This window comes from Pieris brassicae, chromosome 9 (assembly GCF_905147105.1).
Source record: "Pieris brassicae chromosome 9, ilPieBrab1.1, whole genome shotgun sequence".
NCBI classification, from domain to species: Eukaryota; Metazoa; Arthropoda; class Insecta; order Lepidoptera; family Pieridae; genus Pieris; species Pieris brassicae.
In genome coordinates, this window is record NC_059673.1 from 1,420,449 (window position 1) to 1,447,192 (window position 26,744).

Sequence of the window (26,744 nt, forward strand, 5' to 3'; positions counted from 1 at the left end):
TCTTGCAATATTTGTTTGTATTGTTTTATTAGGAATACACAATTTTCTTTAAATTTGCGGGATAATGAGATATGTAGAATATTAGTTTGTGATTATTTATCGATAATAATAAACCATCAAAACACAGAACTTGTAAAAAACCTAGTCTCGCATCGCAGTTCTTCTACTGTAAAAAGTTGTAAGATCCAAGTAATACCAACTCGGTTAATTTAATCAGTCTCACTTTAGGAATCTCAAGTTATTGCGTAATTAGCTAACCTAACAACATCTTATAGTGACCATATCAATACTACAAATATTTTATGTTTTATTATCCTGTTTGGTAATTGAAAAATCAGGTTTCTAATTTCAACCACAACCAAATTATAGGGTTGAAAATGGTCTGAAGTGCTTCGAGAAAAGAACGGCCGTGCCACTCTTGGTGGTGGCATGGTGGGTGCACTGATTTTGGGATACTATAATGACAATAAGATGGGAGTTAGTTTCGTTCTTATACTTAGTCTACGTCACGCTTTTTCCATTATTTCGTGTTCTGCAGTATGAACCCCTTAGGGGTACTGAATTTTCCATTTTGATCAGTTCTTTGTTTTCTCCACCCAATTTCCCCTAGAAACTGTTATGAAGTTGTCGACCCACAGTCGTGGTGGTCTGCCGAGGTTTCCTTTTCTCTATCAGGTTCTGCCCCCATCAGGATGGCTTCGGCGCTCCATCTTTTCCTGTACACCTTGCAATATGCCCATTTCCATTTCAGTTGTAATCTTTGTTTTCGCTCTGATCTGGTCACTTTGTATTTTTGTGAATATTATTGTTAGGATACTCCGCTCCATTGGCACTAGTCTCCTTCGACTTCACTCTATCCGTTTGGCATTTGGCTCCCGTAGACCGTCGGGTCTATGTCCGTATCTATGGGAGAATGCTACTAGCCTTAACAGTATTTTTTAAATCTAAGCTGTATTATTTTAAAACTTCTTTTAATGATAATTTCCATTCGACAAATAATGAATGATCTTTATTTTATCCTGTCCCACAAATAAAACCTGCAACACAAATTACTTATGGTTCCCGCATCTATTTAAACGCTAATCGTTTCGCTTACGATGTCGTAGCAGTTTCACCTCTCCTTAGTTTGACGTAAAACCACAAACAAACAAAGTTTGTCCATCCTCTGACCTCCAGTAATTACGCAAAATGCTAATGCATCCCAAAGTTACTAACGCTTCTAGAATTAATTTGTATTCATTTTGACTTGATTATGACTAGATTAACATTTTGCGACTGCAAACATCAAAATGATGTGTATAACTGCTATAAAAATAAAGCAAAAAATATCATAATAATATTCATAAAATACCGTTTGCTACCTATACGTTGCTTTTTGTAAACTGTTTCATTTTTATTTTAAATAGCTGAACTATATTATAAACTTTATTTAACTCTACATACTTATATATTCTTTATACCTATGGGGTAGTGAAGATATCAAATACATTGTCCAGAGCACCATTATTTCTATCGAATCATTTGATGGTTGGAAATGCCACGTTGGTATCAAATTTTAACTACATTACCAGGCTCATGCTTTGTGGTTTCATAGTGGCTTCCAATACTGGATTTAAAATTCTCACTCATTCCGCTGGCTATGCTACGCATAAAGTGTCTTGGCCACCGAAATCCTTAGTACCGCTGGACAGCTCGGCTCAGATAAGCCTTCACCGGCCAATCATGGACCATGCGCTCAAGGCGTTTATAATTCTCTCTCTCTTGATTTTTGACGTCTTATAATTCGATGGAGCCGACTGCACGCACGAAAAAATGTGACTCATGCGTAACCTCGCTCTGAGGCCAGCCTAACGCTAACCAACATAAACAGTAAATTAATAAACTACTTTTATATGCAATTGTCGCGCTCCTTAACAAGACTGCTATAATTACATTAATACAAACCACAGCGGTTTTCTAATGTCACATATTATGACTATATTATATTATTTTGTATAATAAAGAGATGAAAAAAAAATTAAGCGCGGAACGAGCGACAAAGAGGCACAATCGGCCTCCGCGCTCAACATCTGTATATCTCCTACTTGAGTGAGCGATGATAAAATAGATAATTGTATTTATGCGTACAAATAAATGTATATTGATCAATTCAATTGTGATTTCCATTTACCTCCTTCTCTATATCCATACAAAATATCTATCAAACAAATAAAATTAAAATTTTCTTTTGGAAAAAGCAACCATTCCATCAGTATTTTCTTATGACGTTGTCACGTTCAACTATCGTCAGTAACCGATTTTTTTCTCCATTATATATAAAGAATACCTACAGGAATGTAGTGATATTGTTTAAAGTTTAGGTGATACGAAAAGTTGACATGTTTATAATCCAATATAATTTATAATCCCTAATGTTTTCTTTGATTTTCCTACAAAATTTCTTTATTTATACGTACTTAATATTACGTTTTTCGCAATTGCACTGGTCGTAACTTATAACTAAATATTTAGCACACGTCGTGTGTTTATGTACGTCACGTTTTGAACTGTATTATTACTTTATACAGAGTAAAGTAATAATATGATGACGAAACGTGTGAACTGGTTAGGCGATTCTCAAATATGAGATTGAGTACCAGGGTTATATTAAGGGTTTTTCTTTAATTGGGCAAGAGAACTGCGTTGATCGAATGTATAAAAATACTATAATCGCAAAATATGTAGCCCATAAAAGGCCACATAAAAGATTATTGATTGGTTTCTGAGAAAGGTTAAAGAGAAAAGTTTTAAAAATAAGGTAGCATAGCAAAATGTTCCATATGTTGATAAGAAGCTACTAAAAAGATAGGCTTAAAAATCATATTGGGGCAAAACGAAGTTGAAAGGCAGTTAGTTTTACTTATAAATATATTAAAAAACACCCACGTGTTTGATAAAAAAAACTGTTTAACCTCGAATTCATGTCATATTATTGGAATTTTATAATATTTGATTACAAAAATCTAAGCTTTCAAGCACGTGTTACAATCATGTGTTTTTTTTTATATATTTATCCGTACATTTCTCAAATACATTGTTTAAAAACGAAAGAGGATAAACATCAAAAGTCGGTTCAAAAGCCAACGTAATACACACATTACTCTTCAGTTAAGATTAATGATTTACAAAACAGTATTTTGTAATTCATTTGAAATTACAAGCTTATAACAAATAAATCCGCAGTAAGCTTCAATCGATTCAAAAACGTACTAGTGTAACCAGATAAAATGTTACGGAAATAACTACACTAAAGATAATCCCTATGAAGCCACGTAAATTGCTGTGACTATATTTCTATTTTAAATCGACTAAGCTTTTAAAATCCTCTGGCATTGGCAACATTTATGTTCCCGCTTTATTCATAAAAGCAATGAGATTGAGCAAGCGTCACCGTCGCAGGTTTGGTGCCCGGCTGTGTGCACCAATAGGTAGGTAGGTAGGTAGGTGGACTCAATTTCCGCACTTAGACACGTAGTCGGTCCGTTGTGCGTAGAAGCCCTGGCTAATTTAGCCAGCCCAACTCCTTCCAGAAGCACAGAAGTCTCCCGGGCACTTCACAGGCTTCGCGGAGCGACCTCACTGTTCCGAGGATTTTTGTACGTTGATTAGCCACAGCCTCGCATTCCAGGACTACGTGGGTGACTGATTCCTCTGCGCTGAAACAGCCTCTGCACAAGGGGCTGTCTGTTGCGCCTAGGACGAAAAGATGTTTGTTAAGGAGACAATGGCCCGTGATTGTCCCTATGATTGTTTTGAGATTGGTTCTGTTCAGGTTTAGAAGTCGCTTAGTAAGTTGCGGGTTCACAGCCGGCAGAGCCATTTTGGACTGTTTGCAATCTACACTTCGCGACCATCGTTGATTCTGGAGTACAGTGGATCTCTGGCGGATCCAGGTTCGAACCAGCGAGAAGGGCAAGGGGAGGAGCGGATGCGGGCCAGCAGGTATCATACCAGAGCCTCTTCTCGCAAGCTCGTCGGCTGCATCGTTGCCGAGAGAGCCACTGTGTCCCTTAATCCACTGTAAGGTAACTCTATTTGTTAGAGCTATTGCCTCCAGTGCTTCGTGACACTCCAGTATTAATTTGCTGTTTGTGTTTTCGTTACCGAGCGCCATCAGCACGGATGCACTGTCCGATATGAGCTTAATGTAAAAGTCGTTGACTCCCATCCGCTGTACGGCTCTGGCTGCTTCGGTTAGAGCGACACATTCACATTGGAAGATTGTGCTTTGTGTGCCCAGAGGTAGGTGTATGTTGATGTTGAGATCAAAGGAGAAAATACCAGCGCCTGAGCCACACCCTGTTTTTGAACCATCAGTGTATATACGTAGCTCATTCAGGGGAGACTGATCTTGCTCCTCTTCTCTCAGTTGTATAAGATATTTCTTGTTGAATATTAATTGATTAGTGATTCTGTCACATGGCGCAGCTATAAGAGGTTGGTACTCTATTGCCCTGTTGAGAGTCACTGTGTGTGAACTGTAGTGGTTTTTTCCCCATAGGTCCAATACCATAAGCCTGATGGCCGCTAGTGCCGCCTCCTGCTATATGTGTAGGTCTAGAGGTAAGATTTGCAGGGCTATCTCCATTGCTGCGATCGGAGTTGTTCTCATACAACCGCTAGCAGCGGACAAGGCAAGCCTTTGGAAGCGTCCCAGTTTCGTGATCGCCATTTGAAGTTCAGATCTTGGCCACCAAACCAGGGCTCCATAGGCCAGCATTGGCCTGATTATGGCAGTGTATAGCCATAATGTTATTTTAGGCGATAAGCCCCATTTCACGCCTAGCATCTTGTTGCATTGATAGAAGGCGATCGTTGCTTTGCTCAGTTTGTGTTCTAGGTGTTTGTTCCAGAGCAGTTTACTGTCCAGAATCACACCCAAGTACTTTATTTCATTTTTGAGTTTGAGTTGTGTGTTGAAGAGTTTTGGAAGCCTGTGTGGTCCCAGAACCCTCCGGTTTGTAAAGAGTATTAGCTCTGTTTTTGATGGGTTGACAGATAGCTCGTGCTTGTTGCACCATCTCTCAATTACTTTGAAAGCCCTTCCCATGAGATCGCATAGGGTACTTTCAAAGCTTCCCGATATCAAGATAGCTATGTCGTCCGCATAACCCACTGTGTAGAGGTTGCCAGCGTTGAGTTCTGTGATGAGCTCGTTAACTACGAGGTTCCACAGTAGCGGCGATAAGACACCACCTTGCGGGCAGCCTCTGCTGACAATGCCCCGTGTCGTGGAATTAACAGTGAACTGTATAGCTCGTTGTTTTAGCATGTTGTTTATCCACCCTGTGTGCACCAATAAATTTTGTTTCTTTGTGCGGCCCAACTGTTGATGGCGTATGGGCGGCACTGACTGATCACTTAGTCGCCTTTTAGATTGACAAATGACCCTCACCCCTGAGATCATAGGTTCACTCTCCGGCTGTGCACCAAAAGACTCGACGACAAAATTGTAGTATTTACTAAGTACAACTTTATTAATATACACTTATACTATAAAGCTAAAGAGAGAGAAGGTAATCATTCGCACTACTGGTTCAACTTGGAGACAATTTATGAAGAAGCAGTGTTGGCTCTGAGGCTTACGTTCGTGGTTTCGATCCCCAGCTCCATTAGACTTTTCAATACTCAGTCGTGGTACTTAAACAGGCATGTGAAGCACTGAAGAATGATTACCACTTGCGTTTTATTTATGTGATGATATATACACTCACATTAGCAGAAGGCTTGCAAGTGAGTTTCGACCAAGAATTGGTACTGTTGGTTATTGGCCGCTCACTGGTATATTCGCAATAACGTTCTGGAAGACATCACCACAATAATAAAAGAAACTGCTAGAACACAAGAACAGAGTTTTCCCTTTAATGGAGACTGCAAATAGTGTAATTGGACGCTGTCATATGTAAAATATCTTTATTAGTAAATTAGGTTCGGTACAAAGATACTTTATTTCTCAAAGAATTACATTCACTTGAGAGAAAATTTAGTTTTTTAGAGAGTTATGTACATATCTTATGAAATTATTGTAAAATAAGCTATATAAATAAAAATATTAGTTTCTTACAATATGTACAATATTATTTACAAAAGTGCAGATAGGTTGCATTGATATTACAACGTGCATTATGTGACTTTCGAATAGAAATAATTTCTTAGACTCTCGTTCAGAGATATAAATAAATAAATGCCAGAATGTTTTATAATAATGCCTTTTTGATGTTTTATAAATACATATTTATTCCATTAAACTTTTACAAGTTTAACATATATATTTTTTATAGATATGTTGTTAATTAGGTCCTTTAAAGTTTTTTAAATTTGTAAAAAGGTTTTATTTCTTTTAAACAGGATAGCATACATAATATTTAGTTTTCCGTAATTAGTCCTTGGTTGTATTAAACATATTTTATCAATATTTCTTAATGAATATTTTTGTTTAAAGTATAGATTTATATGAATAAATTTCTTAATGACTTTGTACATTAACATTGAGGTATTGTAAACGTATGTCTGGTTAATTTGGGTTAAACTTAAATTACTCATTAGTCTTACGTTACGCTGGATCGTAATGTTCCATGGTGTCACAGTGATGACACAATACAATTTAAAAGAAATAAAATACCAGTACGAGGCCATCTTGCGGTGTTTTGGCGGATACTGAAATTATGTACAGAAATCCTATATAATTAACAGTAATTTAAATAACATTTGTTATATAGTCTATATCTGCAGTATGATCCCCTTTTGGAAAAAGGAATCTCCTCCTCCATTTGTATCTGTTTTTAGCTTCCTACATCCATTTCTTCTCAGAAACCTTAACTATGTCGTAAGACCTTTAGTGGTCTTCCCACGTTTCTTTCTCCTGGATGTCCCCTCTAAGTGAAGCTTCAAATTATATACTAAAATTAAACATAGTACTTTTATTAAAACATTTTAATAGATTTTGTGCCAGTTCTACAAATTACTTTTAAACAGTTTTCAAGCGTTATAATGTTGTGTGTATTGAACGTTTGTGAATTCATACATTGTAGTGCTAGCGGATTACACAGTTCAATTAGTTGCATGCATTAATTTCGAATCGGTAGATTATTAATTTTCTCATGTGTTGCAAAGTGTATCTACGTATACGCACACATCTAAATCAATATTATATATTAACGAATACAAATACAATACCATTTTAAAAACCTTAACAAATATTATCATTATTTCTGAGTTAAGCAAACAGTTTCAGTTCAGTAGATCCCTTAATTTTCTATAACAAAGCAGACATAGTATGAATGAACGAATAACCAAGAAAGTTCTTGGTTAACACTTATTAACTAATCTTATGAATTGACATATATTGGTATTTAATATTATAATTAATCTCTTCAATCTTCCTCAGTGTTTGCTTCTCTTCTTACATAGGCCTCCATTAGATTCCACTGTAGTCTGTCCTCTGGACATTGTATGACACATTCTACATTCCCATGCACACAAATACCTAATATATGGTATAATCCGTTTTGGCTAAATTTTTAATTTAAAAATTGTAAATATTATGTATGAAAAATAGCTGCCAATAACAAAAATAACTGAATTAATAACGTAAAGTAATATAAAAACCAACTTTTATTTTGTTCCCTTTTGAGTACAGACACTTGGGCCGTGGGGTTCAACAGGTTGCGATGGAACCAGAGCTGGTGCTTTCCTCGCTCAACGAAAAGTACCGCAATACAGCAATGAAATGATGCCAGTGTTAAAGGTACACTGCCACAGGCACACAACTTTTTTAATTTGTTTGAATTTTCAATTATTATTATTACTATTACTATGTAGGTTGATAATATTGTAAATACTTGTGCAGTTGTAAATAAACTATGTTGAAAATAAATTTCAAAGGCGGTGACAACAACCTAAACCTCAAAGGACTCACAATAGTCTAGAATATAAACATAGATTTATTTCTTATAGAATGCGTTACCAGTCAGCTTGTAAAGATACTATCAAAACAAACATATCAATTACAGAATAAACAGAACGATTGAATTTGGGATTACGTTGATCCATTAGTAAGCTGATACTTAGCCCAAGTTCATCTAGGATTTAACGGCCCGTTTTCGAAAACATTGGTTGACCAAATAATTCATTTTAATTTTTGTCTACTGAGTTTTTTGATCTATCATTATACAAAACAACATACAACTATTAATACATACTTTCAATTATAACATTGAACAATTATTCATACCTAAGGTATATTATGTGTGCTACAATTGTCATACATAACGTATAGTTAGATTTAACAAAGTAATTGCTAAAATTGTATAACCCGAAAGGCTGGTGTGTGGGCCTGGGTATCCGGAAGCTATATCCAGGATGATCCCTCCCTCAGTGAAATAACATGCGCTGGTTCGGCTGTCGCGTGTCTCTATAATAAAAAAAGGAATCCAATAAACGATAAGACTAAAACTAGCACTTACCATCAACAGTGGCGTATCTCACTCCAAACACTGGATCCTTCAATGACGAATCAAAAAAAAGTAAATGCTATACGGTATATACTTAGTGCGCACGCGACAGCGGTTAAAATTTAACTCCCTTGCGCCATAACGCCGGGACCTACCATCTCCGGTTCGTCTGTCAAAGTAAAATCGACAATTGTCATCCTTCTTTGATTGACGCCTATTCAGCGCGAACAACTGGTGTTACGGTACCTTGTCATTCTAATCAATATAGGCCAAAAAAGTAAACAAACTCTTGCTTAAACTCAGAGTGAATTGAGAAAAAAATTGGACTGTCAAATAATCCTTGAACTAGAGCCTAATCTTAATTGGGTGTTTAAGATTAAACAATGATAATTAAGTGAGTATTAGCCATTGAGGTTACTTGAGTTTAGTTAAATAAACCGTAAAATCTTAACCGTAAGAAACATCACACACGTTGGAAATACTATAGAAAATATTTTCTTTTTTTAGGTTCTAGTATATTTTGTAGTTTGATATTTCTATACACCTCGTTCCACAGAGTTTTTAAAATCAGTATGTGGAACCAGCTGCCCACTGCAGGACTTGCGAACCAATTTGTAAAAGGTTGGAAACACTCGCAAACGCTCTGGCATTGACAGTGTCCACGTATGACTTAACATCAGGTGATACTCCTGCCCGTTTGGCCCCTGTTTTATTTTTACTCTCTTATTTGTGTGATTTATTCAATAGTTATAGTTTCTCACGGGATATTTTTATATTACACACAACATACGCTTTTTCTTTTCGCGTTGATCACGAGTCGAAGGTCGCTTAATCAAAACTTAAACACTTTATCAAAACACAACCGCTGCCATCCTTCTAAGGGCTTTAAATTTTCAATTAATTTAACTTTCCTTAAATTGTTTGTACAGACAAATATGTTCAAAGTTGTTTTTCCTTGGCTGATTAATGGAAATTTTCTTTATAGGAAAGATATATTTTGTAACGGTCGAATAAATTTAACATTTAACAATTGTTTAATGAAAAAAGATATTTTTTTATGTAAAATGAGATTTTGTATATACCATAGAGCATGATTTACGGTTTAGACATTTAATTTATATTTTAACAAATTAATCTACCATTTAAGATTATTCTAATGCCATTATTTACATATATAAAACTATTGTTTTATATATGTATTCATATACATAGAAAAAACAACACAACACTAAAGAGTTATAGATATTGAAATATTTACATTGAAGCTAACTAATAGGAAGTGATATGAATCAGACCTTTTGTCAGTTCACTTAACAATTAAAAACGTTAATCTGTTGAGTTAATTATTTTCATAGTTTTTGTCACGACCCACCACTTTGTGGAAGCAGCTGCCCACTGACGTATTTGTGAACTAATTCGACTTAGGGTCCTTCCTAGCGTACCAATTCTTAAAAGGCCGGCAACGCACACGCGAACTCTTTTGGCAATGTGAGCGTCGCTGCCCGTTTACCCTCTATTCTATAGAAAAAAGTGTGTGCGTGTACTAGTGTACACACGAAGACGTGAAACAAAAATTAGATAAAGCTTAACAAAAGGCTTTTACTATCATAGACATGAATACAAATAGTACAATTATTTCATTTTACCTTATTACTACTAAGATTATTACAGAATTTCTTTAATTGTAATATAATTATCATTGTTATAGTAATTATATATTTTTGTTATTAATGGCTTCGAATCTCTTTGAATCAACCGTGGTAGAGACAAGGAACCGTAAAATGAGACGGTATTTTGTTTCCAAAGCCGATAAAGAATTTTCATTCGCTTCAAAAAACAGAAAAATTTTAACCAACTCACGTTCAATGTTTTTCTACTGATTAGGGCTTACTTAAACATACATATGTACCAATTATATCGTGTATATTTGTGTGTTAAGGTGGCATAGGAAACCGCCCGCAAAATCGAGGAAAAAAGCACAATCGGCACAGTACCATCCTTTTCTCGAATCAATTCATGCCATTTTCTCTCCCCTATAACTTAGTAGTGGATAAAATTTTAATACTGAATTTTAGCCAAGGCAATGTATATTTAATACATAAAAGATTTGTGTTCGAAATAAATAATTTCGATTTAAGAATTTTTGATGAGGGTGATCCCAAATATTTTTTCTCGGCCGATCGTCACATTTATTAGTTGAGTCACTGTTGAGATTTACTCGGGTTACGTTAGACACATATTTATTTTGATATATACTTTTTGTTAATTATAAGTTACGTCAACTATTGAGAATTTTATAGTGAGTGTTTAGTGCGTTTTTGAGAACTATCGTGAGGCAAGGTATTAGCATCAGTCTAACCTAATAGAATTTCTTCAAATCCTTACGGCTGATAATATTGTGTGCCTTTCTTCCTGGTAAGAAGATATTGTAACGAATTATGTACTCAGGACTTATTAATCTAGTATAAGATTGTGTATCGACGGCCACCGAACCGTTCTTTGTAGTACAATTTGTAATTTTGATATGGTCACTATATGATATTGTTAGGTTAGCTAATTACGTCATAACTTAAGACAGAAGCTCTCTTAAGCAGGGACTTAACCAACTTGGATCACAGCACATTGATCTTACAATTTTTTACGGTTTTTTGTGGGGATTAAGACGTTTCTTCCTCAATTAATAGGTATATGAACCTACTCATATGTTTGCCCACTTGTGTAACGACTTCATCATTCATGAATAAAAATTGATTCTAGTTTAGACTCATACACCGCTTTATAGACCGCTTTTATACATGTAGCATAAACTAACTAGGTAAGCTCGAACCAAAGGCTTTGTGCTGCATGAATAGGATCGTGAATGCTTGTGAATTTCAAATTTCAGGAGTGCCTTTTATATATGACCAACATTATTAATTTCGATGGGATTTAAGTTCGGTGGCGGATGGAGGGATGTTCAATTAAATGAAGCTCTTTGTTTGAAGCTAAGTGTCAACTGGCTTATCGTTTAAAATATGAGCTCAATAAAAGAATTGGCTTTATCAAATAAATAAATATTATGTTTTACTGGCAAACTAATATTTTACTATTGTTTGCGCGTAATAAATCGTATTAAGTTCAGTGTTAAAATGGTGGTATTATTTATGATTTTTACAAAAGATGGACAGATGACGTAATTGCGGGGGGAAACGTAAATGGAAAAACATGGAGGACGGTTTTACCCTAAGGGCCTTATAAATACTTGACGACACAAAAAAATAATTAGTTACAATAAAAATATCAGAGTGTTAGTCGTGTTCTAAGTTCTCAAAATTAAGCTTAGTTTTTTTATGTAACAGGGGAAAACTAGCAGGAAGCTAACCTGATGTTAAGCGATACCCATGGACACTCATATTATCAGAAAACTCGTAAGTACATTGTCGAACTTGTAAGAATTGGTATACTCTTTTCTTGAAGGACTCTAAGTCTAAATGGTTCGGAAATGCTTCAGTGGGCAGCTGGTTCGAATCTTATGTTAAATTATAAACTTCCCTTGGACAGGTGCTAATTTAAAGGTAAATAGTACCAGTAAACCCAGACCTGGTGCTTTCCTCGATCAACGAAAAAGTATTGCAATACAACGAGGAAATGCTGCCAGCGTTAAAGGTACACTGCCACAGGGACCAAACCTCTTTAAAATTCTTCAATTTCCTTTTTATTAATTTTTAATTATTTTTATTATTACAATATAGGTTAAGAAAATTGTAGAAACACATAATAAACGTTTATTACCAGAGTCATTTTCAAATTTATGTTTTTTATTCATCTACATACTATAAATTTTTGTTTTCATTATTTGTAATGTTATACTTATTGTACACTTACTTGATTTTTATTAAATATACATCATTAAATTCCGTGACAATAATGAAATTTAAAAACCACAATTTTGCAAAAACAGTTCCCATTGGTACAATTTGTTATTCTTGAATTTTCCTTTCATATGCATCACACGGAGAAAGTTTGTTAGGAAACCGTTAAATAAAAAATAAAATATGTTTATTTTGGAATATAAGATATAGGTATCACTTATTTATTTATTTATTTATTTATTTATTTATTTATTGTTGTATAAGTGTTCTTAATATAAAGGTAGTTGATGTGGTGGAAACACAAACTGTGCACAGTTTTTCTATCCACCAGGACGTCGAACATAATTAAATCATTAACACACATATATATATACTAAGGCCAGTGACATATAAACTGTAAATTTATAACAATCAAACCATTCAAACGATTTAAAATTGCACGTAAAACGTCATAAACACATCTAAACACTGACGCGCATAGATAGCCGATGCAAGAAACCTGTTCTTGTCGAGAATTCTCATTCACATACAGGATGAGTTCCTATATTCGAATATATATATATATACATATATTTTAATGACGTATATGGCATAATTTATGTTATGCATAATTTATAATTGTTTGACTTATGTAGTATTTTTTTAATTTAAATTTAATATTGTTTCTTGTTATATTCGTAAGAAGTGTAGCTGGTATCGAGTTTATTAAATTTGGAATAATGTAATCTAATGTTTTTTTCCCATATAAATTATTGTATTTGGGTAATAGAAATTCGTTTTTTAATTTTCTACGTGTTGAGTAGTGATAGTGAGTTTTAATTGTTTTGAGGTAATTTTCTGTAAAGTAGTTTTCATTTAATAATCCTAGTTGTACTTTCTCGTGTATAGGTATAATTTTGAAAAATGCAAATAGCTTTCTGTAGTCCGCTTTATATTGTGATTTTAATTTTAAGGGAGCAATTGTTTTTAAAATACGTATTTGTATTGCAAATATTTGATTTAGATAAGTTTTGCATGTTCTCCCATAACTTGTAAGTCCATATGTTATAATGGATTCGGCTAGTGCTTTGTATAATAGTAGCAGAGTTTTAAGTGGTATTTTATTTTTTATTAAAGTGAATTTGGCAAGTATCGCTCTTAGCCTATCACAGACAGAATTAATGTGCATTTTCCAGGACATTCGGTCATCTATTGTAAGCCCCAGGTACTTATGGTTATGAACTAATTCTAAAGCGTTGCAGTTGCAGCTATTGGGGTACGAGTTATAAGAATGTGCACATGTGTGGTTGTGTAAGATTAAGATGGGTGTACGTGAATTTAGATTGTGACTGGATCGGATATGCATGAACTTTGTTTTGTTAGGATTTAGTACAAGTCCTACGTCGTGGGACCATTTAGCCAATGTATCGAAATCAGATTGTAGCTTTGTTTCTGCTTCTTGGATGTTAGGCCCTGCAGCTACTAGGCATGTATCATCTGCAAATTGGAATATCTGACAATACTTTATTATGTTAGGTAATGTGTTAACATAGGTAAGGTAGTGTGAAGGCCCAATGACTGAGCCCTGAGCCGTACCTTCTGTAATAGATATTGGAAAACTTTCTTCGTTGCACACTTTAACACGATAAGTTCTGTCTTGCAGATAGTTTTCACACCACTTGAGTAGGTTTCCTCGTACTCCGCAGTCATTTAAGTTCTGCAGGATTACGCTGTGCTTTAATGTGTCGAATGCCTTACTGTAGTCAATAAACACTACTAGAACATGATCTTTTTTATTTAAATGTTTATAAATGTGGTCTGTGAATGCGGATAGCAATTGTGTGGTATTTTTATTTGGTTGGAATCCATATTGTTTGTTAGAAAGAATATTGTGTTTTTTATAATAATTTTGAATTTGTCCACATATGTATTTTTCTATTATTTTGTTAATTGTTGGCAATATAGTTATTGGACGATAATTATTATAGATTTTTTTGCTACCATTTTTGTATATTGGTCGAACTATGCCTGTTTTTAGTAAGTTAGGATATTTTCCAGTATAAATGCTCGTATTAATAAGGTTAGCTATGACTACGTTGATTTTATTACATAATGTTTTAATATCCATAGCTCGTATTTTATCTGCACCTGGAGACTTTCTGTCGTTTAATGATTTAATTATCTTTGCAACTGATTTAGGGTCTGCTGACTGAAATCTCATACTAGTATTTTCTGTATGCTGGTAGGAGCTTTTATCTAACAGTGGATTTACACAGTTGGTTGCTATATTACTAATACTATTGTGGAAGGAAGTTGCAAAATTATTTGCAATATCTTTACATGTAATATTTTGGTTTGCAAATGCGTTTTGTATAGCTACGTCCATGGATGTTTTAATTTTTCCTGTTAGTTGGTTTAATATGTCCCATAGATTTTTTAGATTATTTTTATTAGCTTCTATATTGATTCTAATTGTTTTATTTTTAGTTTTATTTATTAATTTATTGACATAATTTCTGGTTTTATTATATTTTTGTTTGACTTATTCCACGTAATTTATTTTGAATCAGTAGACATCCCTACTCATCGCTAAAGAAGACAGCGGCTGAGAGAAAAAGCCGGCGTAAAAAACTCTCGGTACTCTTAAACATCATACAAAATAACGATGGCAAACAAACACTTATTTTTAAACAAATATCTCAAATTAATTAGGCCCTTTTATCAACTAAATAATCGTTAATTTTGTATTAAGCCTTTTAACACAGCTTTTCTTAAATTTATTTAAAGGCAGAGATAAAAGAGCCTCTGAGATTTGATTCGAGAAAAGTATCCTTTTTCCCAAAAAATTATGACTAACTTTAGTTATAGTCTAGTACGCGGAAATTGCAGCCTGCGTTTGTTCCGAGAATTAACATTATACGTATTTTCTATTCTATTAAACTAATCACTATTTTTGTATACATACCTACTATTTTCATAAATATATTGCGAGGTAAAGTTAAGTATTATTGTATTGTATTGTAATATTATTAAGTATTAATTGAATTGAATTTATCTCTCAGAGATTCCCTACATTTTAAATTATAGATTGCACAAATGACTCTCTTCTGCAGGATGAAAATAGTATCTAGATACGGCAGATGAGGTAATCCCAAACACCTAAGACTACCGTATACAATATACAAAATCAATCTGTCCCTAATCGTGGCTTACGGGACTAAATATAACCCATAAATCCCGAAATCACATAATATCAGTAAATATTGTTATATAAATGTAAATGACTTAGATAACTGGTATCGTAAAATTTTATGAACTAATTTTGGCAACGCTTCGGACTCGATAAATCTTGCATGGCATCAGTTTGTAATCGCTAAACTGTTGAGATAGTAAGACGTCAACACCTCGCTTTTTAGTCAGTTTTAAAGTTTTTTACTCGCAGTGGGACTAGTGGCTTCAGCGCGCGACTCTCATCCCTGAGGTAGGTTCGATCTGCTTGTACCAATGAGTTTTCTATGTGAGCATTTAACATTCGTAAGTGACGTTAAACAGCGCGAGGAAACCGGTTTGCCTTAGACCTAAAAAGTTGACGGTGTGTTAGGCACAGAAGGCTGATCTGCCCAGACCTAAAAAGGTTGTAGCGCCACTGAATTATTTATTTCATTTAAAGAATTTGTGACTTGCACGTTTGAAAATACCAGAGATATGGACTATGGATACATTTATTTACTAGATCAAAGATAAGAAATCTAACACTCCATTAATTACTTGATTCACTATAATTCACTTCACTGATTTTATATAAGCTGTATCACTTAGTCGAAGTATGCCCGTGCGCATGTGCCATGGCTTCTTTTACATTCTCTTCCTTACCCCGACTCGACACTCGAGTCAAATAAGCTTGTGTAACGTAAGTCAAGGTTCTTAAGGATCTTTATATATCTACTGAACGTATGTGTATGACACTAAACTCTTCTTATACGACTGGGCCGATTTGAATATTTTTTTTGTATGCGTTTGGGTGACGCCCTGGATTGTTTAGATTCACAAATCAGCTGAAGTGAATCTGATGAAGTTTCAATTTTTTAGTATATTTATATATGTATTTATTTTCGAAATAATTAAGGATTTGGCTTAGTAATCTATATATATATATGGATCCCAACATATAATAAGCGCAACAGTTGAAGCCTGCTTGACCTTTTCCAGTGGTTTTTGTTTACATTTTGAACTCTGAGGAAGGTTTTTATGGAGAAAAAATGAGGTAACATAGCAAAATATTCCTAATATTAGTATGTAGCAACTAAAACTGTAGGCGAAAATTACAATAGAAAAAAATTACTAAGGCAGCTAATATGATACAATAATGTATAATCTACTTTTGATATAAAAATTTAATGTCACTGAAAAATATTCTGGTGAAATGTACAACATTTCTTCTTATTTTCCTTCGCCTTAATGTTTTAATTTCTAAAAAAATCCTCGTGTAACCAAATCTATAGAATTTTGTCAATCAATCTTGAATTTCCAAACCAATCTGAAACGAACAGGATCCTCCAACCCCAATCAAATCAACATTTAACGCACTTGGAAGTAGTATATTAATGAAAGCCTTTTGTTAAATTTTATCTAATTTAATTTGATTTAACCAATATCTGTAAAGTTGCATATAGTATATCATTTTACAAAAAATAAGGTCATAAAGAAGTTTCGCTTCTTACGTGTACTAGACACGCACACATTCTTTATTTACACGGCTATAATGTTACTCCATCTAATGATCTGATGGGCATGCTTTGTGCGTACACTAGGCAATACAATTTTACATCGTTTTATCTAGAGTTGAACTATATATACTAAATATTGCAAACACGAAGCATTTAACAGTAATAATGCTCAATGAATTCGAAGATAATTGTAAAAGTACTCAGTCTAGTCGTTATTTCTTTCTTTTGATTTAGTGAATCTAATACATAATTCAAACAGATAAGGCGAGACTAAGTCGCAAAATAAATAGCTTTTTCTTGACGATTTAAAGAGCCCCGAAAGTACAGTTAGTATGCGTTAAATCGAACCAATATCGTTATGGCTATATTTATAGACTGAAATATGAAAGAAATCAATACTGGATTTCTAGGACAAGCAAATAAGAGAATTGAAGAGTTTAGAGTTGTTCAAATCGATACAGTTATGTATTCACAAAAATACATACTCTTATAATAAGCCAATACGATAATGTCAAAATATTATTGTTGGAATATCTAAGACATCCACCGTACTCCTCGGACCTTTATCCAACAGATTGCAATTTTTTTCGAAATTTGGAATAAGGGGGACAAGCATTCAAGAATTTTATTAATTCCCTTACGAATGTTTTTTTTTAGTAAAGGGATAAATGAACTAATTCATAGATATAAATGGTACATACTTTGATTACTTTAATATATTCTATTAAACGCCCATTTCATATGTAAGGACCGGACAGGAAGGTTCATATATATTAAAATACATAAGATACACAGTATCGCTACTGTGGACTAGATGTCGATAGTTTCGGAGACAAAATTCAGTATGTGCAACGTTTTGGTATCAACGGCCCTTGGTATCGCAAATAACCTAGGCCTTCGCAGTCACACATATCCCCTAGGTACAAAGAAACCGAGTTGAAGATGACTTGGATTGCTTATTTCTATATTGTATTGTCTTTTGTTAAAATAGCTTTTACACATTAAGAAAAACACTTTTTGAACGGATTAAAGCTATGTATTATTATTAAAAACTTATAATTATTTACATAATTCTAAATTTTAATATTATTTCTATATTATTCATTAAGACTTTAAGTAGAGGCAACTGTAAGTTCCGTCTTCTTTCTAATTTATTGTGCCATCGCAAAGACATATAATGTTGGGTTTCATTAAAAGATAGTAGAGAAAGATGGTATATAGTCTGTCATAAATAAAACGTGTAACGTGTCTGTATACGTAATATTGTACTGTAATATTGGAGATATTACATAGTGTCTAGTTTGATAGTTAGATTGTCTTATATAAATATAAACCAGTGGAGCTATAACCGTTTTAGGTCTAGGCAGTTTGCTGTATGTTTCATAATCATTTGTCAATTTAATAGACTGGCACTGACACACGCCATGGACTTTTTGTTTCTAAAACAAGCCGGTTTCCTCCCGAGCGAATGTTAAATGCGCACATGGAAAGTCCATTGGTGCACAGCCGGAGATCGAAACTATGACCTCAAGAATGAGAGTCACACGTTTAAACCACTAGGAATACGGGAATATTCTAACTAAATAAGACTTTTAGTGTACGACCATTAATGTCGTAAATTATCAGCAAAACTACACTCAGCTTAGGTTTCTTAGATTGTCCTTCTAGGACCAGGGTACATTCTTGAACATGTTTATAGCTCAATCAAGAATAAATCTGTTATGTTCCTTGAACCTATCAAGCATGAGTCGGACGCTGAAGCCAAAACTGCTCAGACTGAATAATATACTTCGACTCAACCTCCCATACATTTCAAAATTACGAAAAACGTTTTCGTTTCGTAGTAACGTATTTAATGTATTTCGTACAGTAACGATACAAACTCATACTAGTGTATATCTGTTTTATTTAACCAATAAAGAATAAGAGGAGCTTAATTCAGCACGATAAAATTTAATGCCCGAATCGGGAATATATACGAAACAATTTATACGTATTGATGATACAGATTTTAAGATACGATAGCAATTCTGGAATACATTTGAATTATATACTTACCATATAACTTTATTTACCTAAACTTATGTTTGGTTGGCGTCTCTATTTTTAGGCGACAATTACTCCGAAAATAACCTCTGGGCGGCAGTAATCCTTTATTAGGTGCCTTGACATTTCGAGCTTGACGCGGGGACTATTAGGCTGGGTCTACACTTAATGCCCGCAGAGGGCAGTTCAGAGAGGTAGTGTGACCTCACCCGCTAAAAACACCTCAGCCCTACACGCCCTTAATATGGGCCCTCGGGGTTCGCCAGACATTTTATTACTAGACCTTGTAATTTCCATCCTCGGCCTAGAACATCTTGATACATCCAATCTAAAACACAGTCTCCTTTGTAAATTCTGTCCTCTGCATACTATACAATAGAAAGTTAGCTATGCCCTCCATGACCAAAGGCCGGAAAATTTAAAGCTTGCATTCGAACCGGGATTCGAACCCCGCTAGGGTATCAGCGGACACTTAATAAGACCGCTATGCTATGAGGCCTTTCTGCTCATTTTTCTTGACTTGACTTAATGTGTTATAGGTGTTCCTTCGCGTTCGGTCTTGATTATTTCACCTCGCTCCAAGTCTTTCTGTCTGACTCTGTCTTTGTAATCGTTTGCCTCCTGTCCTATTAAAAAAAACAACAAATAATATCACCCTTATACTGTATAAGGGCATAGTTTATAAGGTGCATAATCGTTTAGTCGAAACTGATATGAAAGTGGAAAGTGTTTCAGGAAGTCTGTACCAAGAGCAATCTTAATATATATAAATCTCCTATCGCGATTTTTGTCCGCGATGGAATCCTAAACTACTTAACCGATTTTAAATTGGCACACCGTGAGCAGTCTGGTATAACTTAAGAGATAGGATAGCATATATCTTTAATTATAGTCGCAATTTTATTTTATTACAAATTATTTGTCTATAATTAATTGACAGTCACAATTATCTGTTAACTCCAAAAGATTCTAACAGATGTCGATACTTTTCGACTGGATTGAGTAAGTAATCAATAGATGGCACTGCTACGGTAAACCGACAAACGTGTCATATAAGCTACAATTCAATATCATGATTACCACGTGTTGTAGTAAACGAAATACCGTGAAATTCAATTATTTCTACTTTTTTAATTTTTGGTGTTAGCATAGCCAACCACGTGTTACTTAGACCGAAGTGTAAATCAAATTCAAATTATAGTGACGATAATACAGTGAAATTATTCTTTCGTGTCACTGTATTAAGGCTAACTAAAACCACATTAAGGAGAAACGAAGTTCGCGGGGGCAGCTAGTATATATATATATAATTCAACTACTTAAGTTAGTATATATCGAAAAAGATTGTCTCTCCATCGATATTGATAATAACCAATATTAGACGGTTAAGTGGGCGTCATGTAACGAGCACAAATGACATGAATCGAAATCGTACAATATTGAATTTAGATTGATTCCTTTTAAAACTTCAAATAACACAAAGTTAACAAAGTTAAAACTTTAAGTTATATCGTTCAGCGGGTTACCCATCTCACTTTTAACCACAATCTACTAGACTTGGTCCAGCCTCTCATCACCACAATAATCCACTAAATACACACTCAGTACTGTCCTGCGTTCTCTGTACGCCTCGACTCCACTCGATTTGCTATGCTCTGATTGGTCGTCACAGTTTTATATATATATAACTGTGACGAGCACACTGTGACGAACACATTATATATATAATGTGTGTGTGTTTTTGTAAATATATACTGTATCAAATACATAGCCAGCATTAAAACCAAGACTCACAACCCAGTGCTTCTACCGTAATAAGTTATGAGAGCCATAATACCAAGTCGGTATATTCAGTCCCTATTTAAGGGACATTCTCCCTTAAGTCAAAAATCATTCATTCATATAGGTAGCACAACGTACACTTAAGAACGTCAAAAAAAGAAATATACATTAAATGCTTTTAATTTTACATTTACTGCCAGTAAAATCAAGGTCGTAGAACGGAAGAGAAGAACTGGCAATAAACTCTCCGCCACTCTTTTTAATCGCCAAGTTTTTTTTGTATTAAACAACGTTTGTAACGAGCTGCAACCAGAACACCATGTTCCACATGACATTTTAAGTATACTAAGTACTTAAGTACTAATAAAATAAATTAAAAACAAATATTTGTCTCAGATTGTCAAAGCTTTATATTAGCTGATCTATCCTCTTGACCTTATCCATTTCAAAAATCGTTTGTTTCAAATAGAACACTTTAATTTGAATGATATTTGAAACATTCCGTGTTTATGCAATAGCTGCTTTACTTCAAATTTTATCCACAACGAAGTTATAGGAGGTCGAAAATGGCCTTCACTACTCTGTTTTGAAAAGGATGTTACGGTTTAATGTTTGTTTTACTTTTTTGTCCTAAAGTGTTTACGTTATGTAGAAAAGAGACAGGTGAGTAAGTAAAAGTTGCAGAGTCAAAAGGTATCTTTCTACAATCTACAAAAGAAAATCAGGGATAAGTGACGCTGTCATTAAACACATTTCTACTGTGCAGTACATTTTGTTATATCTTTTTCACTGGACACGAAACACCTAATACTGTTGGGTGACACTAAGTAACCTTAGCAATAAATTAAGACCCAACGTCCTCGGACGTGAGGGAATAAAACATCCGAAATTAAAGTAGATAAGAAATCTCAATAAGGAAAACTACAGAACATAAATAATTAGAAAATACAGGTTTGACATATAACTTTTTTTAATAATAATTATATAAAATCGTTTATAATGACATAGGCATCTTAATTATAAAATTGTCTATACAAAGAATACTTAGCATACAGTTAAATATTTAAAAAAATACTATGTTTGGAATAAAAATTTAAATCTAAATTTATTCAATATCGTTTATAGTCTGTGTCCTATTCTAATTTTGAATCTGTAATATCAACCAATTATTATAAGTGTTCTATAAAGGACTGACAGCTACGTTATAGTGTTCAAATTATTCGTCTGTTATAAATTAAAAACAAAAAACAGTTGATGGATGCATTTTTTTTTGTATTTAAATATAAAGGAATTTATTATACACAATTACACATGCAATATAAAATATTTCAACAGAACTTCGACCTCAGTAAAAAACTCTCTGAAACTTGAATATTTCGTACATGTCTTACGAAACATCAACCTTGTTTTTGTTTTTTATTTAGGAAAATGTATTGCATTATGTGGGATTCGCGATTGTGCACTAAAACCCCAGGTTTCCATCAACAATCGGGATGCGGTAACAGCAAAGTCTTATCTGCTTCCTGACATGATGCGGCGGTTGGGTCCGTCTTCACGTCCATTGTTGGTTTGTGAAGATACTTGAGTATCGGTATCACATCAAGTATCCTTCACAGACCAGGCCATTCGCTTTTAGAATGACTAGGGTCAAATAACATGAAGAGCTAGCTCATTCAACTAATCAAGGAAAAGTGGCAGTTAGAAGACGTGGCCACTGACGTACTGTTATATTATAATCCTGCACCCTGTTCGGCTAACGTGCTAATACCTTCTTTTTGGTCAGCATTTCTCACCGAGAGGTGAGACGATGCTTGGAACATGAAAATCAGTTCGGTATCATCCTCCGTCGCGCACACACATTTGTTGGCTTCGTTTTAAATATAGTAATTAAATTAAAAGTTCAATTTTATTCTGAACATATCTTTCCTTTCTTTTTTTTAAAAACCCAAATACCAGAACACGTCTAACAGTACGTTTTAGTTGAAGAATCTTAGACAATGGTTTGGACAAAGCACCAAGCGTGGCATCCAAAATTAAAGAAGCTACGATTGCCAACCTTCAAAAGCAAATGGCACAAGAAGAAAAAATGCTAAAATAGTTTTTACTCTGTACGATTCTTGTAATTTCAAAACATCTGTCCAATGCTTCCGGTGACAAAAATACTACGAAAATATGATTGAGATGAAAAGTGTGATCCCTTTAAAACACGGGATGTTTACTTAGCTGAAAGCATTTTCCTCACTTCTCAATTACAAAACAAAGGAATTATTTTTTCGGCCTATTGCCAAAATAATTGTTTACATTTCAATCATTGTAGATTAAGATGTTTCTTGTCAAGTTAAAATATTTTTTATGGATTGATTATACTGGTAGATAGTACCGGTGTCCCCAGAGCTGGGGCTTATCTCGCTTAACGAATAAGTATCGCAATACAGCGAGGATATGCTGTCAGCGTAAAAGGTACACTGCCACAGGGACTAACTTTAAATTTGTTTTAATTTTCTTTATATTAATTTTATATTATTTATCTTATTAATATAAAGCTGAAGAAAATTTTAAATACTGTATACTCGATTGTTATGATTACTGATAAAGAGTCTATATGCTTTAAATCAGGATTATGCAAATAATTTACTGGAACATAACATACAATGTTCACACATCTCTGAAAATTCGTTGAGAGCTAATTAACGTCATGATTTGGAGGTCATAATTACGCACTGGTATAGTGTCATATGTTTATAAAAATATTATTGTATTCTATCAGCTTTCGGTACATTACCAAAAAGACCACCCGTATCAACTCGATGTCCACACAACTGAACATTTCTTAAGGCAGTTTTTGCTGCGCACCACCACTATGTGGAACTAGCTGCCTACTAGTATTTCCGAACCAATTCGACTTAAGGTCCTTCATAAAAACACCGTACTGATTCTTAAAAGGCACTGCACTTGCGAGCCTTCTAGCAATGTGAGTGTTCATATGAGTATCACTAAAACCCGAAAACTTGAAAATAATTAATTTAACTTGGAATCCTTAATTGCTTGTAACCATTGATTTATTTTTAAAACAAATGAAGCGTTTCAAGCATTAATGACCCAATCAAAATGTAATTAACGTGAAATTTTCAATACGGAAAGTGTTTAATTAGTTATATGTTTTTAAATTACGCTGAAAGATTTTGTAATAATGATTTTTAGAATATTAGTCGCACGTAAAACAACATTTAAATTTATATATATATACAAAACCGATATTTTATAAATTTTTCATTTATATCATAAAATTTAGGTATTTTTTTTTCAATTATATGTCGTTAAATTAATTGTCGTAATCCGAAATATAATATTATTTATTATAAACGCTATTCAAGTTCAATTTCAGTCAAGTAGATAAGATTTTGATTGACCGAAGAACTATGTGAACAATTTGGCGATACCGATGGCTTTGTCGTAATTTATTCCGAGTTGAGACTTGATGAACGCCTAACATTAATTTACGAAAATGCTTGCTACGCAACGTGCCGTGAAAATTCAGTCATAGTAGAGGAAAGTATTGGATAACTTTCTTCTAACTTTAAAGGAAGATTTACGATTTTTTTTTTAATCTTTACGTATTAATAAGTTTGTCTTCAACTTACAATACATACATTAACATATGCTTCAATGAAAATGTTTAAAGAACTTTACTATATTGTATGCGTTTTCATACACAAACAACTTACTTAATAATCATAATAATTTTATTTATAGTGAAAAACAGGTTACATAAGACACACACTTATCCCAGACCCCTGGTCTAGACAAAACTGTGTTTCAGGGGCCTGTGTCTACCCAGTTGTATGTGTAGGACTTTCGAGAAGGAAGTACATAATGAAACTATGTTGTATATAACTTTTTGTTGTGTATTCGACTCGCACAACCAACAAGCATTCCACGCTGGCTCTCGGATAGTTTTCTGGAGTCTTGGTCAGCGAGCAACATATTTGTGAGGCGTAATTAACTGATGAACTTAAAAAAGATTGAATTATAGCTAAAGATTTTCAGTTCATTTTATAATCTTTGTATATATAAAATTTTCGTGTAACAATATTCATTCCCATACGCCTCCGAAATGGCTCGACCGATGCTTATGATTTTTTTTATGCATATTCAGTAAGTCTGAGAATCTGCTACTATCTATCTTTCAAACCCCTAAGTGATAAGGGGTGTCCACCCCAACATTGTTTTTATTTTTTAGACAACTATTTTTGTTTTTAGTGCTTTATGATACAGCCTCCAAAAATACATCAACGCTTATTTATTATTATAGTAGATAGGTCATTAAACTAAAAAAATGATTCCTAGAAATAACATGCATGGCAAAACGACGTTGTCAACGCCGGGTCAGCTAGTAAGTTTATAAAATTAAGTGATAGTTTTTAATTCAAATTGGGCCATAAGCAAGCTGTGAATGAATAAAAGAATCGCAATACTTTGAGCACGTGTGTAAAGTTAAAGTAAACAAGGTGATTTACTTTCCTCTTCGCTAGATTTTACTGTGTTTGAACTCAAAGCAAATTGCTGACAAATGAAGCAGATTCTGAAAGCATTCATTACCGAAGTTTTATCCATTCAAAACTGTAACTTGTGGAATTTTTCTTAACTTAATTCCTCTTTCCACAGATGGCGATCTTCGTGTCTTACAAAGCGGAATTTGTTTAAAACGATCCAAAACTTTTATACAAAAAATGTGACCAAAATGGCGCTTACAAGAATATCCCTCGGTATATTATTCGCCCTAATTAATTTTACATCATCAGACATTCAACTAAATGAAACTTATATCAAAGACCTGGACAGTTTGATAAGTGAGAAGGTCATAGACACGGTGATATCGGATAGTTTTAAAATAAGAAAATTAAAGGCTATCAATGATATAAGGAAGATACATATTAACACAACAGAGGAATCAAATGTAGAAAGTACTGAGGATGAAATAGAAGACACGACCATTTACTATGAATACAATAGTTCAGAGGTATGTGTTGGCGAACCAGACTACTGTAATATGACAAGGGAGGCGTATTTTCGAATGATTTACGATTATATATACCCTCAAACATATGAATGGGTGTTGATAGCGACAAATGCAATAGTATTTGTCATTGGTTTGATAGGGAACGCGTTAGTTTGTATCGCGGTGTACAGGAATCACTCAATGAGGACTGTGACGAATTATTTCATAGTGAATCTAGCGGTGGCTGATTTTATGGTGATTTTGATTTGTCTGCCTCCAACGGTGTTGTGGGATGTGACGGAGACGTGGTTCTTTGGCACTGCTATGTGCAGAATTGTTCTGTACTTTCAGGTGAGTGATTTTTTGTACTGTTTTATTTAAATATATAATATTTTTTTGTATCTTATTCTTGTAACACGTTTAATAGTTTTGCATAATTGTCAGAGATTATATTATAAAACAACACCATGTCAATTGACATCTTACAGGTTGTAAGATGTCAATGTGTCAAAGTCAGTTCCTCAGTAGTGCGAAGAATCGATCGTTGAGTTGCTCTCTGATCGGCGCCTGCGCCGGACTGACTGTGTTAAAATATTAAGTAAAAATGTCGGATGACGGTAGTGACACCAATTTTGCTATTATTAATCGCGTTGAATCTACGACATATATTTACATAAAGAAAAAGTTTTGCATTAAATATGGGTAAATTTGTCGTATTACGGCTCCACCTTTTTACTATCGTTCTTTACGACTTGCATGTACCCCAAGTAATCTTATGGAGGCATACGGCTTTGGACCAATTAAATAGATAAAAAAAACTAATAATATTACATGCATGATGTAAATGATATTGTCTCAGTTCCCGATG

General features: G+C 34.0%; 1 protein-coding gene across 2 annotated transcripts in view; it reads left to right on the plus strand.

The window, feature by feature from the left end:
* Nucleotides 1–26,744, plus strand: part of LOC123714016 (orexin/Hypocretin receptor type 1-like) — a 105,245-nt gene that overhangs the window by 45,828 nt on the left and 32,673 nt on the right. Inside the window, exon 2 of one of the 2 annotated variants that reach the window (XM_045668009.1) lies at nucleotides 25,543–26,227. In XM_045668009.1, the coding sequence (XP_045523965.1) occupies nucleotides 25,619–26,227 (609 nt within the window). In that variant the 5' untranslated portion in view covers nucleotides 25,543–25,618. The remainder of the gene's footprint in view (nucleotides 1–25,542; nucleotides 26,228–26,744) is intronic. The other variant, XM_045668010.1, reaches the window with a different exon arrangement.